The 15422-nt window shown below is 44.1% G+C and overlaps 1 protein-coding gene across 1 annotated transcript in view; it reads right to left on the reverse strand.

Annotated features, from left to right (window-relative positions):
* The window catches only part of Alox5 (arachidonate 5-lipoxygenase), a 49433-nt gene that overhangs the window by 14768 nt on the left and 19243 nt on the right, over nt 1-15422 (reverse strand). Inside the window, exon 4 of the mRNA XM_055604124.1 lies at nt 3465-3587. Coding sequence (XP_055460099.1) covers nt 3465-3587 — 123 coding nt within the window. The remainder of the gene's footprint in view (nt 1-3464; nt 3588-15422) is intronic.

Raw genomic sequence — 15422 nt, forward strand, 5'->3', positions numbered from 1 at the left:
CAAAGTCCCTTCTGAGACTCAAGGCAGTCTCTTAATTATAGCCCCCCCCCCCCCCCCCCCCGTAAAACAGAAAAATAAACCTGCATACTTCCAACACACAGTGGCACAGAACACACATTACCATTCCTCAAGGGAGGAAAGGGGGCATAGCGAGGAAATACTGGGTCAGAGCAAGACCGAAACCCAGCAGAGCACGCTCCAAATCCTGTAGCCCTATGCCCGTCGTCAACGGGCTTAGATGGCCCTCACCTGACTGGTTTTGCTGACGACAACATACATCTTGGGCGGATTCCAATCTGTGTAGACAGATGTGTCTCAGCCCCGAGAGCCTCAACATCTTGGGGTTCCACACTCCCACCACTGGAGCTTCTCAGAGCCTCTTGCTCTGTTGTGGCCTTCACACAGGGACACTCTCGCCACGCAATGCCTTGCCTTAGTGGCTTTCTAAGCCCATGGAGGAAGAATCCACAACCCTTTCACTCTTGCATCCTCCGTGCCTCCAGAAGCCAGCACCGCAGGGACGACATAGCTACGTTTGGCTGCCAGCTTGGGGTGGACCCTGGCCCTCTTGGTTCATTGGCAGTAACACTTTCATTCGGTTGCTTTCTAGGAGCGGAAGTCTCTGTAGGCTCCTGGTCACAAGGTGGAAACTTATCTGAGTGGGATCCTTCCCTTTAGACATCTCTCCTGTATCCCAGTGTATACATAGCACGTCTCTACCATGGCAGCCTCTCCTCTAACACATGCTCAGCTGTCAAACTTCCTCTGGCTCTTCTCTCCCTAAACTGTACATTTGCATCTCTTTCTGCTCCACTTTCTCTTTTTTTCTGTGTAGACCTGCGTAAGCATCATTAATAATATACAGACCACAAACTTGACATTATGCTGTCTTGAAATTTCCAAAGAAATCATTCCATTATTTTTTAACTTAGCCTCAGGTAAACTCTCAGGACATGGGCAGAAAAACAGCCACACTCTTTACCAAAACATCACAGAAATGGCCTCTAGCCCAGTTGCTATTAAAGTCGGTGCTCCTCTCCGAAACCTTTTGAGCCGGGCCTCTAGAGTCTGCTGTCTGTAGTCACCATTGCTGTCTTTCAGGCTGTTATGAAGACAACCTGATAATCTCTGTTTACAGCATTCAGCTGCTTTTTTAGTGCCAAATCCCAAAGGCTTCCATATTCCAAAACAAAACAGAGCAATAAAGAGACCGACAGCCAACTGGACATAACCAAACAACAACAACAAAACCTGGTCAGGTTTGTCACAACAGCCTGTTCTCTGCTACCATCTTCTATAGTTCATTTCCTGTTGATGTGGTAAAGCATCATAACCAAGGCAAGTTACAGAGCGAGAGTTTACTCCAGCTTATGTTCCAGAAGCCTAGAGTCCGTAATGGTGGGAACAACATGGCAGCAGTCAGCAGGCAGCTGGAGCAGGAAGCCGAGAGCTCACATCTTTAAATGCAAACACAAGGCAAGAGAGTGAACCAGAAGAGGAAGCTTTCAAAGTCCACCTCCAGTGACATGGTTCCTCCCACAAAACTGAACCTCTGAAATAAACCTTTTCAAATATCACCACCGACTGGGGACCAAGTGGCGGTGTTCAAATACTCAAGCCTGTAGGGTCATTTTTCATTCAGGCCACCACAATTAGTGTCTGCCTTAATGAATATACGTAAATTGTTCGCTCTTAACCCACTGGAATCTTGGTTTGCTTCCCTAGAAAAGACCAATTGCTGTGACGTTTTAAAAGGATGTCCATAATGAGAAAACACCCAGACTGAGGAGACCGACTCATGGTCCGCAGCTTTGGCTACTTCTGGGTGTGCAGATAGGCAAGTCCTACGCTCGGAGACTTGTCTGCGGTTGTGGTGGGTGCTGGGGAGTGCTAAAGGTCCTCAGATGAGTGTAAGGCTCAGTTGGGCTTCATGAGCCCAAGTGGATGGTTGTAAGAGTTCCCTAAGAGCCAAAATATAGTATGAAAGGTGTTCTTGCTAACCTTGGTGGGGTGCTGACAGGTCGATATTTTTGACAGAGTAGCCATGATTGTGCCAGCACCCTGCAGGGACTCCAGCACAGGTATGGAACCCAGAGTTCAATGTTTGTGGTTTATTAGCAAAGGACTTTAGGCAAGGTCCTCAACCTTGTTTTTTCTCAGGTTCCTCAACGGCAAAGAGAGGACAATATGTACTGTGGTGGTTTCAGTGGCCCCCATAGGCTCATAGGTTTGAATGCTTAGTCACCAGGCAGTGGAACTGTTTGAAAGGATTAGAAGGATTAAGAGATGTTGCCTTGTTGAAATAGGTGTGTTCTTGGAGGACATGTGTCACTGGGGTTAGCTGGGCTTTAAGGTTTCAAAAGCCCACACCGGGTCCAGGCCTCTCTCCGTGTGTCTGCCTGTGGATCAGGATGCAAAGCTCTCAGCTACTTCTGCAGCATCAGGTCACCATGCTCCCTGCCACGATGATAATGGACTAACCTCTGAAACCGTAAGCAAGCCTCTAATTAAGTGTTTTCTTTTCTAAAAATTGTCTCTTCATGGGAATGGAACACTAAGATATGTGCCTACCTCATGAGGTCGCCAAGGCACATGAATCCATGTCATGGGACCAACACTGGCATCCTAGTCATTGTCACTACAAAATCTTCCCCCTGGACAGCCAGGACACTATCTTCAGGTAGACTGGCCACAGGAAGAGTGAGCTGGGAGTAGTGATGGAGTATTATAAGACTATCACCTGCTTTGGAATATTATAAGTATAGCACAGTGCTGTTGGTGTTGGGAGACTTATGGGTCAAGTTTAGATACGGGTCACTTTGCAATTGTGCAAAAAAAAGCTACCTCTTGGCTTGGATATACACAAACACATGGTGTTCTGCTAAACTGCTCCCCCAGCTCAAGGCCCTTGAATGAGGAAAAGAATGAGGGTCCTATTATAAGAAAGACCAAATATGAGGTTTTAAAAAATGAAATACTATAAAACTTGTGTTTAGGACAAGGAATTATATCTTTTTATCTCCCCCCCCCCCCCCCCCCCCGCCGGCCACCTTGGACTTTTATGGAAATGCTTTAATCTGCCCTTCCCTGGTAAAACCTTTATTTACACCAAAGCCACTGCTGTATTCTAGGCATTTGATGGCATGATCAGGGACCCTTTTCCCCTTTCTTTATTTCCTGTGTGCCAGTTCTTTTCAGATTAGCGAGTTAAGACTGTGAGTTGGATCCCAGTCAATGGGGGAGAAGGGGTGCACAGTCACCACTTGAGTTAGAATAAAATTCCTACCTTGGTGCTTGTTCGCCCTTCAGAGCCCACCCTCCTGATCAACAGTATGGTTTGCCTTGTCCAGACACTTGAGGTGGAGTGGCGCTCCCTTTCTTTTCGATCCTGAACTCATCTCTAACGCTGTCCCATCCCCAGCTACCAGATGGGTCAGCCATACCCCAAGGTTCCTGAAACTTACGCTTTTGAGTAGTTCAGAACAAAGTCCACGCCTTTTTCACTATCAAACTGGATGTCTCGGGGTAAATCCCTGTGGCATTTGGCATCAATACTCAAAGGGAAGCCAGGGTTCCACTCCATCCATCTAGCAGGAGAAAAGAGAAAACACTATGTTAATAATGATGATGGCCTTTGGGTGGTCCCCTGAGCTGAAGGCGGCCGCCGTGTTGTCAGACAAGGTAATACAAGGTGGTTAATTTTTCCTACTCAACACACTATAAGCTGAGGCACCAGGAATCCTTGCAAGTTTGTGTAGTGACCACGTGTGCTGTGGTATGATCACAAGAGCAGAGATCGGAGACTGGCTTCTACCACAGAGCTGGGGAATGGAACAGACGTGCACCAGTGCATAGAAAGAAGTGAGGAGGGAAACCCTAGAAATCTCATTTAAGGCTGTGCCTTGACAGTCACAGGAAGAGGGTTTAAGGCCATGCCACACTTAACCAGGGTGTCCAGTGTCCTGCCAGCTTAGTCAGTGCACATCCTGATTCTGTTGGTGGTCAGGAAAGCAGGTAGTTTTTAGCCCTTATGGTAGAATCATAGTGTATTAGAAAGAACAGTAGATGCAGACCACTGAGGGCAGGTCCCATGTAACATCTGGCCTGCGGTGGGTTAGAGATGGTCACAGTCAAACTATCCCTCTCTAAGGAGGAGCCAGATAGTGAGATCCTTAACTCTTCCAGCCTTCATAGTTATCATTCATGCAGCAACTTACCAAACCCTCTCTGAAAACAAAACTGAAGAAAACAAAATCCGTGCTCATTCATTTGGGTCGGAGAAAAAGAACTGTTTTTGCTCAAAAGCTGAAATTACTCATTCTGAGCTTGGAGTTTTCATCCTCCCTTCTAAAGCTCCTTTACAGTGGCAGATTTTAGACATCAAGAAGTCTCTGGTACTTTAACATGACCTTGAGCTTTCATTAGTACAAACTCCTCACTGTTCTCCTTGGTGTCTGGCTGGCCCAGGGACCCTCTTAGAAATGAAAATTCCTGGAGAGAAACTGTGTGTGAAAAACAAAGCAAAAAAACAACTGACAGGCTGATGGAAACTTTGATGAATGTGAAGTCTGGAATATTACAGGTGTGAGAGCAGCACCCAGAATCTGGTCTCTCCTTGATGGCTGGGGGTTTTAAGGGTTGTTGAAGAATGTCCCTCTCAGTTTGATCAGGGAGTAGAAGGCTGATTGATAGGCCCTCAACTTAGGGGTAAAAATTCTGATCTAGTCTTGAATTTCTTGGCCAGTTTACCAGCAGGGGGCCCTGCTGCCCTGCTGGTAGGTAGGAGAAGACACTCTCCAGCATCTCAGGTCAAGAGTATGAGGAAAAAGCTAGAAGTTTGCTTTATTTTTTAATTAATTTTTTAAAATCTATCTGTAGCCTGGTTGTCCATCAGGAACCTATCTAACTTCTAGACCCTCCTCAGTAGGCTTTATGAAAAACCTATTTTTGTTGTTCGTGTGGCCTTTACCACAAGTACATTAATAAGCATAAAAATAAGAACCGTGTACGAATGGTTTTTGTTTGGAAAAATGAGTAGGCATGTCTCCAATACATATCTAACACAGAGCCAGTCACTGGGGGACCCCACTGTATGAGCTCCCATCAGTCACATGAATGCTTTGCTCTTCAAGTTTGGCAGCTCAAGGGATACAGCGAATTCAAAGGGTTGAGTGGAGCTGAATTACTCAGTGATCCAGGGAAGATGCACCTACCAGGGAGAGCATGCCCATCTTACTTTATTTTTAATTTTCTGTTTACTATTAACTTGCGTGTAGACCATACGTGTGAATGCGTACTGTTGAGTGCTGGTTCAAAAATAGGTAGGCAGAGCCAGTCACGGTGGCGCACATCTTTAATCCCAGCACCCAGGAGGCAGAGGCGGATGGATCTCTGTGAGCTTGAGGCCAGCCTGCTCTATGCAGCTAGTTCCAGGCCAGCTGGTGCTATACAGTGAGACTGTTTCAAAACCAGACAAACAAATATAACGACAGAACCCCATTGAGGTGTACTACAGGTAAACAGGCCCTTGAATAACGCTGACCACCACACTGAGGACTTGATCCCAGGGTGGGACTGAAGGAAGTTGGAGAGAAAAGAGGATTCTTCACTTAGGTGTTTTTCCAAGGGGGTAGGTGCTGTGAGGTACTTTGGTCCAGAATTCAGGAAGGAGCTCATAAGAAATGGACCGCAGTTCAAAGTGTCCCTGACCCTTGGCAGCTGGGGGAAGGCTGCACTTGTTTGCAGCACGGAAGAGGCAAAGAGTCCTTGTTAGTGCCCTGTGGCGCTGTGGTATGGGCAGGAGTTGCAGGAGGCTTGGTTGGAGCTCTGTTTCTTAAAGCCCCAGATTCTTTTTTTTTCCATTTAACTTCTTTTTTTATTGTTATCATTTATTACAATTTATTCAACTTGCATCCTGGCTGTGGCCCTCTCCCTCATCTCCTCTCAATCCCACTCTTTCTTCCTCTTCTCCCCCTATGCCCCTCCCCTAGTCCATTGATAAGGAAGGTCCTCTTCCACTTTGGAAATCATTCTGGCGTTTTCTCAGACAATTAGGAGTAGTGCTACCTCAAGATCCAGCTATACCACTCCTAGGCATAGATCCAAAAGATGCCCCACCATTCAAAAAGGACATTTGCTCAACCATGTTCATAGCAGCTCTATTTGTAATAGCCAGAAGCTGGAAACAACCTAGATGCTCCTCAAAGGAGGAATGGGTACAGAAATTGTGGTACATTTACACAATGGAATACTACTCAGCTATTAAAAACAAGGAAATCATGAAATTTGCAGGGAAATGGTGGGAACTAGAAAAGATCATCCTGAGTGAGGTATCCCAGAAGCAGAAAGACACACATGATATATACTCACTCATAAGTGGATATTAGCCATATAATATAGGATAAACATACTAAAATCTGTACACTTAAAGAAGCTAAACAACAAGAAAAACCCTAGGGAAGATGCTTAATCCTCACTCAGAAGGACAAATGCGACAGACAACAGAATCAGGAGAAGACAGGGAACAGGACAGGAGCTTACCGAAGTCGGCCTCTGAAAGACTCTATGGATCGAGGGTATTGAAGCAGAGGCTGAGACTCATAACCAAACTTTGGGCAGCATGCAGGGAATCTTATGAAAGAAGGGGGAGATAGAAAGACCTGGAGGGGACAGGAGCTCCAAAAGGAGGCCAACAAAGAAAAAACAAACAAACAAACAAACAAACAAACAACAAAAAGCAAACAAACAAACAAAACTGTGTCCTGGGAGCTCTGCAGAGACTGATAACCTAACCAACGACTATGCATGGGAGAGGACCTAAAACCCCGACTCGGATGTAGCCCATAGACTCAGTCTCCAAGTGGGATCCCTAGTAAGGGGAACAGGGTCTGTCTCTGGCATGAACTCAGTGGCAGGCTCTCTGATCACCTCCCCTTGGGGATGCAGCCTTTCCAGGCTACAGAGGAAGACAAGGCAACCAGTCCTGATGAGACCTGATAGGCTAGGGTCAAAGCCCCAGATTCTTTTTTTTTTAATTTAATTTTATTTTTTTCTTATCAGTTACATTTTATTAACTCTGTATCCCAGCCGTGTCCCGATCCTTCATTCCCTCCCAATCCCACCCTCCCTCCCTCATCTCCACCGTGCCCCTTTCCAAGTCCACTGATGGGGGGGGGCTCCTCCCCATTCATCCGATCCTGTTTTATCAGGTATCTTCAGGACTGGCTGCGAAGCCCCCCTCTGTGGCCTAACGGGACTGCTCCTCCTTTGCTTAGGGGGTGGGGAGGTCAAAGAGCCAGTCATTGAGTTCCTGTTAGAAATAGTCCTTGTTCCCCTCACTATGGGAAACCAATTGGTTACTGAGCTACCACAGGCTACATCTGAGCAGAGGTTCTAGGTTATATCCATACATGGTCCTTGGTTGAATGTCAGTCTCTGAAAAGACCCTGTGCCCAGATATATTTGGTCCTTGTGGAGCTCCTATCCTTTCCCCATCATACTATCTCCCCTTCTTTCATATCATTCCCTGTACTCGGCCGAAGGTTTGGTTATGAGTCTTTGTATCTGCTTTGAAAACACTGCTAGTTAGAGTCTTTCAGATGTGCTCAGTAGACTCCTGTCATACATTCAATGCACATCTCCTCTGTCTTTCTAAACAAGGATTGATCATCTTACCCCATGTCCGCTCTCTTGAATATCTTTTTTAGGTGTATAGATTTCATTATGTTTGTCATATCTTATAGGTCTATATAAGTGAGTATATACCGTGTTTGTCTTTCTCCTTCTGGGATATTTCGCTCAGAATGATCTTTTCTAGATCCCACCATTTGCCTGCAAATTTCATGATTTCCTCCTTTTTGATTGCTGAGTAGTATTCCATTGTGTAAAAATAACACAATTTCTGTACCCATTCCTCCGTTGATGGACATCTGGGTTGTTTCCAGGTTCTGGCTATTACAAATAAAGCTGCTATAAACATGGTTGAGCAAGTATCCCTTTTGTGTACTTGAGTAAAGTTTGGGTATATACCTAGTAGTGGTATAGCTGGGTCTTGAGGAAGCACTATTCCTAATTGTCTGAGAAAGTGCCAGATAGATTTCCAAAGTGGTTGTATCAGTTTACATTCCCACCAGCAGTGGAGGAGGGTTCCCCTTTCTCCACAACCTCTCCAGCATGTGTTGTCACTTGAGTTTTTCATCTTGGCCATTCTGATGGGTGTAAGGTGAAATCTCAGGGTTGTTTTGATTTGCGTTTCCCTGATGGCTAATGAGGTTGAGCATTTCTTTAAGTGTTTCTCTGCCATTCGATATTCCTCTGTCAAGAATTCTCTGTTTAGCTCTGTTCCCCATTTTTTAAGTGGATTACTTGGTTTGCTGCTTTTCAGCTTCTTTAGTTCTTTGTATATACTGGATATTAGTCCTCTGTCAGATAAAGGGTTAGTGAAGATTCTTTCCCAATCTGTAGGCAGTCATTTTGTTTTGATGACGGTGTCTTTTGCTTTACAGAAGCTTTTCAGTTTCATGAGGTCCCATTTATTGATTGTTGCTCCTAGCGCCTGTGCTGTTGGTGTTCTGTTCAGGAAGTTGTCTCCTGTGCCAATGAGTTCTAGGCTGTTCCCCACTTTTTCTTCTAACAGATTTAGAGTATCTGGTTTTATGTTGAGGTTTTTGATCCACTTGGACTTTAGTTTTGTGCAGGGTGATAAATATGGATCTATTTTCATTTTTCTGCATGTAGACATCCAGTTGGACCAGCACCATTTGTTGAAGATGCTGTCTTTTTTCCATTGAATGGTTTTGAAAGCCCCAGATTCTTAAAGCAGCAGCTTCATGATCAAACAGGAACTCAAGCTTTTGGGAGCTAGTTCTCTGATCCAGTAAGTTGTGAGTTGAGGATGTTGACTCAGGTTACCAGGCTTGCTTGGAAAGTGCCTTTATTGCCATTTCACCTACTCCAAATTTTCTAAGGAGTTTTCTTCAGAGTTTAGACATTGTTTTGTCAGCTCAGAAAGAATTTTTCTCAGGATATGACACCAAGGGGCAAACACTTATCTCCTTTTCAGGTGAGAGCATTGCACAAGAATGGAACAGTTTACCAGATAGCTTGCTACTGGCCTTTGAAACCAGACACCCATGTCCCTTCTACTGAATGAGACATACAGATAAGTCAACCCAGAGGAGCCAAAGACCAGGATGGTGGGGGAATTAAAAAAAAAACAAACCCTCCACTTGTCATGGAGAAAGGCCACAAAGAACAACTAGACAGAAGTAAAGAAGAGACAGAAAAGACACCTGATTTGGAGGGAGGGTGCTTAAGGAGATGTAGATGATACGAGGCAACAGAGGAAGACACCTGTGCCCTTAAAACATGATTGATAAAGTGAGAATTCAACAAGGAAATAGGAAAAGATTATAGTCAGTGTGAGATCTGACCAGTCTCTTCAAGGACAACGTTTACTCATTCGATAATAAATTACCTGAACACTTCTTTGTGCCATGAAGGACTCTGTCACTTTTCCTGGTTTTAGGCAAACCGGGAGGTACCGTACCACCAATGGATAGCAAAACTCCAAAAAAAATGCAAAAGTGCCATGGATTAAAACCACTAGAGACTTGAGAGCCAAATGCAGAAAACGTAATGAACTTCTCATTCCTCACACTTAAAATGGTAGACATTGTACAGTATTTATGGCATTTTTTTTTAATTAAGCCATTTTATTTTCATTACATTTTAAAAATTAAAAAAATTCATACAACATATTTTCGTCATCTTTTCCATTCCTCAACTCCTCCTAAATTTTCCCTAGTTCGCTAACCCATACCAAAATTCATGCTTTTACTCTCTCTCTCTCTCTCTCTCTCTCTCTCTCTCTCTCTATATATATATATATATATATATATGTACAATAAAACAAAAAACAAAGAGAAATCACACACGCACTAAAAACAAAACAAAACAAAACAAACAAACCATGGAGCCCATTTTGTGTTGAGCAACTACTCCTGAGCATGAGGCCTGCCCTGCAGTGGACTTGATCTGGTCAGTGTCTCTCCACTGGAGAAATGAATTTTCCCTCTCTGAGAAGTATCAGTTTCAAACAGCATCCTGGTTAGGGGTGGGACTTCCCCTTCTCTGTATTGAGATTTATCTAGCTTGAGTTTGTGTAGTCTTGTACGTGCTGTTCCAGTCTCTGTGAATTCGAACGTGCATCAGTCCTTTTGTGTCAGAAAGACACTGTTTCTTCGGATTCACCTACCACCTTTGGCTCTTCTGTCTCTTCTGTCTAGATCCCCGCGGTTTGAGGGAAGGGGTTTGAGAAAGACATCCCAGTTAGAATTGAGTATTCCAAGGTCTCACGTTGTCTGCATGTTCTCCAGTTGGGAGTAGGTGTGTGTCTGTGTTAATTTTCACCTAAGCCAAGAAGAAACGTCTCTGATGGGGGTTGGGTCATATACATTAACCTATGGGTATAGCAATATGTCGTTAGGAGTGACACGCAGAATGATAGTAGAAGGCTTTCCCTTAGGGCCCATGACTTATCTAGTCTCAAGTTTGTGGCTTCACTAACATGATGTGGGTCTAGATCTGGGTTTCATCTCATGGAGTAGGCCTTAAATACAATTTGTAAAAATTTGTTGGTTACTCCATAACTTTTGTGCCGTTATTGTACCAGTCTATCTTCCAAGGCAGGGCACAGTTATAGGTCTCAGGGTTTGTAGCTCGGTAAGACTGATGATTACTTTTCTCCTCTGGTAGCGTGTATAGTACCTTCCAACACTTTGGATACTAGTTGGTATGGCTAAAGCTTCCAGCTGGGCACCAGCTCAATTTTTCCGTGTTTGATGAAATAAGTAAGTAGTGTCTTCAGCCACTGGGAACTCACTGTCAGGTTCTGGAGGGTGATCAATGGCATTGTCCATAGCCTATACTGTTTATGGCGGGTGTCTGTGGGTGCCCTTTGACCAATGACTCAACAAGATGTAACCCATTCCTGACACTGGGGGTTTTACTTGATAGCATATGATTTCTGGTTGGGACCTTGTCTTCTCCATTATAGGGTAACTCCATTTCAGTCTCTTTTATGCATTTTAGGAAGCTTCGAGAAATATAAATTTCCATATGGTTATTCAAAAGGCCAGTATTAGCAGTCCTTCTCCACATTTCCTCCTTTATCATGCATTTCCATCCTCTTCCTCATTTAAACCTCCTATTTTAGTTTCCCCTATATTTACCCATAACACCATATTCTATTTCCCTTTCCTTGGGAGATCCCTTCCTCTCCCTGGTCTCATATGAGCTACTTAACCTCTGTGGCTATTTTAAATGAAACACACATAGAGAAAGCTCAAAATCTAATATCCACATATAGGAGGAAACATTCAACCTATGAAATAACAGCATATGGAGCGATGATACTTTCCCCAAGAACCATAGAGTACTTAACGAAAAGTTCCGTACCAGGTATGAAAACCTCCCTTTGACTTGTTGATCAGGGGGATCCCAGAGAGCTCCTGAAACAATACGGGCTATCGCTGTTGTCCTTGATTGCCTTCCATAAGTTGAAGGCGGGTCCTTATTGCTGAGGACCCCATGCACTTTAGATAGAGGACTAGGAGGATTTGAGCTAGGAAGGAATCAAAAGCATGCCCCTGAGGACTAGCTTTCATAGAACCAGAAGGTGATAAGCAGTGCTAGGGAAGGAGAGCGTCAACAGTCTTAACTGACTGCCGTTACCTGTAAACCACAATGGGCATCATGGCAAGATAGTCCTAAAGGGCCAGCAGTGATACTTATATCCTGACAGTAACCGACAGCTGTTGACTTGGACTCAAAGCCTTCTAAACAGAAAAATAATCACTCTCGGCACTGGAAACCGAGCCAACTACACTTGGCTAGGGAGGTCATAGGTTGCACTGCTGCCAATTTTCCAAACCAGTGTAATTCTTAATGGAATTCTGGATACTTATCCTAATACCCACAGACAAGCATAACTTTCAACCCTCATCCAAGAAAAACAAAACAAAACCAAAAAACACAAAACACTTCTTTTTGCAGTGGAAGGAGACCGTTACAGAAAGTCACAACTAGTCAAAATGAACAGAACAAATCATATAATGTCCAGCCCCAGTGGATATGTCTATCATATAGCTCCTAAGGTCAGGATGCTCAGGATATAGCTATCAAACAGCTCCTAAGGTCAGGATGCTCAGGATATGTCTATCACATAGCTCCTAAGCACCCAAGACTCAGGTGCACCAAAGAAGAGGGAACAGAAAGATAGTTAAGAATCTGGGGGCCTGAAGTCTGCTGTATGGTTGTCTCTTCTACCTATGACAGAAAAGCTACATCCATGAAATCCCAACAACAAAATGATTGACATTGCAGCACAGACTAAGGGAAATCTCATGGGCCCTACTCCTGGATGAAGAGCTACAAGGAATTAACAGCTGCTGAGGGAGGGAGCGTCAGTCTGGCTCAGAGATGAACGGCTTGGTGTGTTAGCCAATACCAAGCGGTCCGCCCTAGAAACCTACACAGGTGACATTTAAGGGACAGGGACTCGGCAGGTTGTATTTGTATGTTGGCTTGTTTGCATGTGTATGTACCAACAATGATTGAAAAAGAGGAGGTGTGGATTAGGAGATGGGTAGATATTGGAGGGGTAGGAGTTAGGAGAGGAGAGAAATGATATAATCGTATTTTAATTAAATTATAAAAGACTGTAAGATGGTTGTTTTTAATTTAATTATTTTAATGCCTTCATTCATTTAATTGACAAATAAAATTGTACATGTCTGTATAATTTTTGGCTGGCTAGCTGCCTGTTTCCCTTACCTGTTACTTTTTTTTTTCTCCTGTAGGCTGTGTTTTTAAATGTTTTAACTTTAGGAATAACATTACTATTTTATTTAATATGTCAATGTCAATGTCAGGTGCAGAGGGAGGGAAAAAAAGTCATATTGAGATCATGATAGCTGGTAAAACTGGTATAAATAAAGGATGCTTTCCTGAACAACTTTACCACTCTCTCTCTCTTCTGAAGATTGCTCTCTTGCCTGCTCAACCTCGTATTTATTGGTTCCTCAGAATGAGTCTTCTTAGTGTCAGATGACATAAAACAGCACTTGGCTTCTGCATGCCCAGAATGTGATGCTTGCCCAACACAGCTGTGAACTAATGTTCTCAGAAAAGAAAGCTTCAAGGTCAGCCTGCGAGTCTAGGACAGCCAAGGCTACATAGAGAAATCCTGTCTGGGAAAACAAAAATTGAAAAACAAAACAAAACAAAACAAAACAAAACAACAAACCAAACCAAACCAAAACAAATCTTTGGACTGTATCAGCAGACCAGCAGCTTCCTTACCAACCCCAAAGCTGAGAAGAACAGCAGGTAATTGTAATACCTGTAACAGGTTTTCTCCAGCCTGATGTGGTTCACACAATTGATGTTCTCATTGATGGGATCGGAAAACACTTTGGTTTAAGGCGCTCTCCTGTTCTGTGGGTACGGATGTTTATGTCATTGCTTCTGTGTGGGAATGCGGCATTCAGAGCACCCACGTCAAGCTCCCAGGCTAGGGTTATTCCTACTTGCTTCACAATACGCAGCCTCATTTTATGTGTGGTGAGAGCTGTTTTGTGACAACAGAGTAATGTTCTGGAGATGGATCTGCCAGTGGTTAAGGAACTCACGTATCAGATGTACAGGTTGCTTCCCTGCAGTACTGTTTGTAAATATCTAAAACAAGCATAAGTGGAGAGCGAGCTGGATGTTCAGCTGATAGGGGAGTTACTGGCTAAGTCTGTAGTGCCTATGCTATTTCCCACGAACATGTAGCAATTTATGAAGAAGAGAACAGTGAGATACAATCCCACCCATTAGACGAACAAGGACGAAAATGTCCCATGGGGAATGTGTTGTTGATGTAGGGGAATGGCATCTTACAGCAACAGCAGCTTGGAGTGTGGCAGAACGTCTCGGCAAACGACCGCCAAGAGCTAGAGAGTGCAAATGATGCACGCACTTTGCAATCCCACAGCTCTGCCTCTAGACATAGTCCCCTGAGTCATTCTCCCAGGAGAGCGTGGACAGACATCAGAAAGCTCACTGTGGCTCAGTCCGAAAGCACTAGGAGGTACCCAGGTGTCCATCAGCAAAAAGCCCAAGTGAACATGATGAAGTGATGGTAAGGGGTGAATTGGCCAGGGCAGGGGGTAGAGTGCTTGCTTGCTTACCATTTAGAAGGTTCTGGGTTCAGTTTTCAGAACCATAAAACCAAAATGTGCGATCAGTTTAACTATACAGAAATTAAAATGAAAGGCTATCACTGTGTTGATGGCTGGTCTTCAGAGCCCAATGATGAGTGAAAATTTTAAGGCATGAAAGTATCAGACCAGGGATGCGAGAGCCTTCAGACCACAGTACACTGTGTCAGAAGCACAGACGGCGCAGTCAGTGAGGGACAGAGGCCATGAAGCTCTGACCTGGGCTCTTTCTGTCCTTTCCCAGATGGGCTACTGAGGAATGTCAGCAGCTTTCCAGGAACTATTTATTCTCTGCTCTTGCTCAGCTTCCATACTGTGATCTGGAAGACCAAAAACCCATGTGAAAGGGGAACTTCAGGATTGTGCAGACAGTGCAAAGTTCAGCATTTCCTGACCGGAAATGGGGACATGGGCGGGGGTGGGGAGGGCCCTGAAAAGAGCAGTTGAGTGGAAGGAGGAATAGAATGGGAATAAGATCTAAGAAAGGGACAAAATATCTCATAACCCTCCATCCCCTTCTGATCCCCTCACAAGATCCAGTTGTAATGATGCTAAATGGCTTCCAGAAGGCCAGGTAAGGGTGCGATTTCTTAGATCTATTTCTTGAATGAATGAGAAGTCTAATTAGGTGTGTGCTTAATCACACTAAGATGTTAATGACTGGCAACAAATTAGGTTAGTCTCCTGTTCTTTCTTAACTCATCCCACAGACTAGAAGCCTTGCAGAACTTCATAAAGGGGCTTTGGCACAGGAGACTGAAGTAGAGAAGAAAGCTGAAGAAGCATAGAAAGAACAACCCCAGGCTAAGGAAGGCAGACTCTTGGACAGTGCTCTGTGAACTGTGTCAAGTGCGGAAGTTCCAAAAAACATCATGCAGTGAAATGTAAGCAGGTTACTTTCACAGTAACGGTACAAGAGTTTCTGACTTTTTCATTGTAAAATAGGGTGTGTAAACATGTCTCTCAATCTGTCTGTCTTTCTGTCTCTATCTCTGTCTCTCTCTCTCTCTCTCTGACCCTAAACATCTTTCTAGTCACCTCCAGGGTCAGTGAGAGTACCCTCAGCCCCTACTCTTGGCAATAGTATTCTTCTTCTTCTTCTTCTTCTTCTTCTTCTTCTTCTTCTTCTTCTTCTTCTTCTTCTTCTTCTTCTTCTTC

This window comes from Psammomys obesus, unplaced genomic scaffold (assembly GCF_907164565.1).
Source record: "Psammomys obesus unplaced genomic scaffold, mPsaObe1.curated_primary_1811, whole genome shotgun sequence".
NCBI classification, from domain to species: Eukaryota; Metazoa; Chordata; class Mammalia; order Rodentia; family Muridae; genus Psammomys; species Psammomys obesus.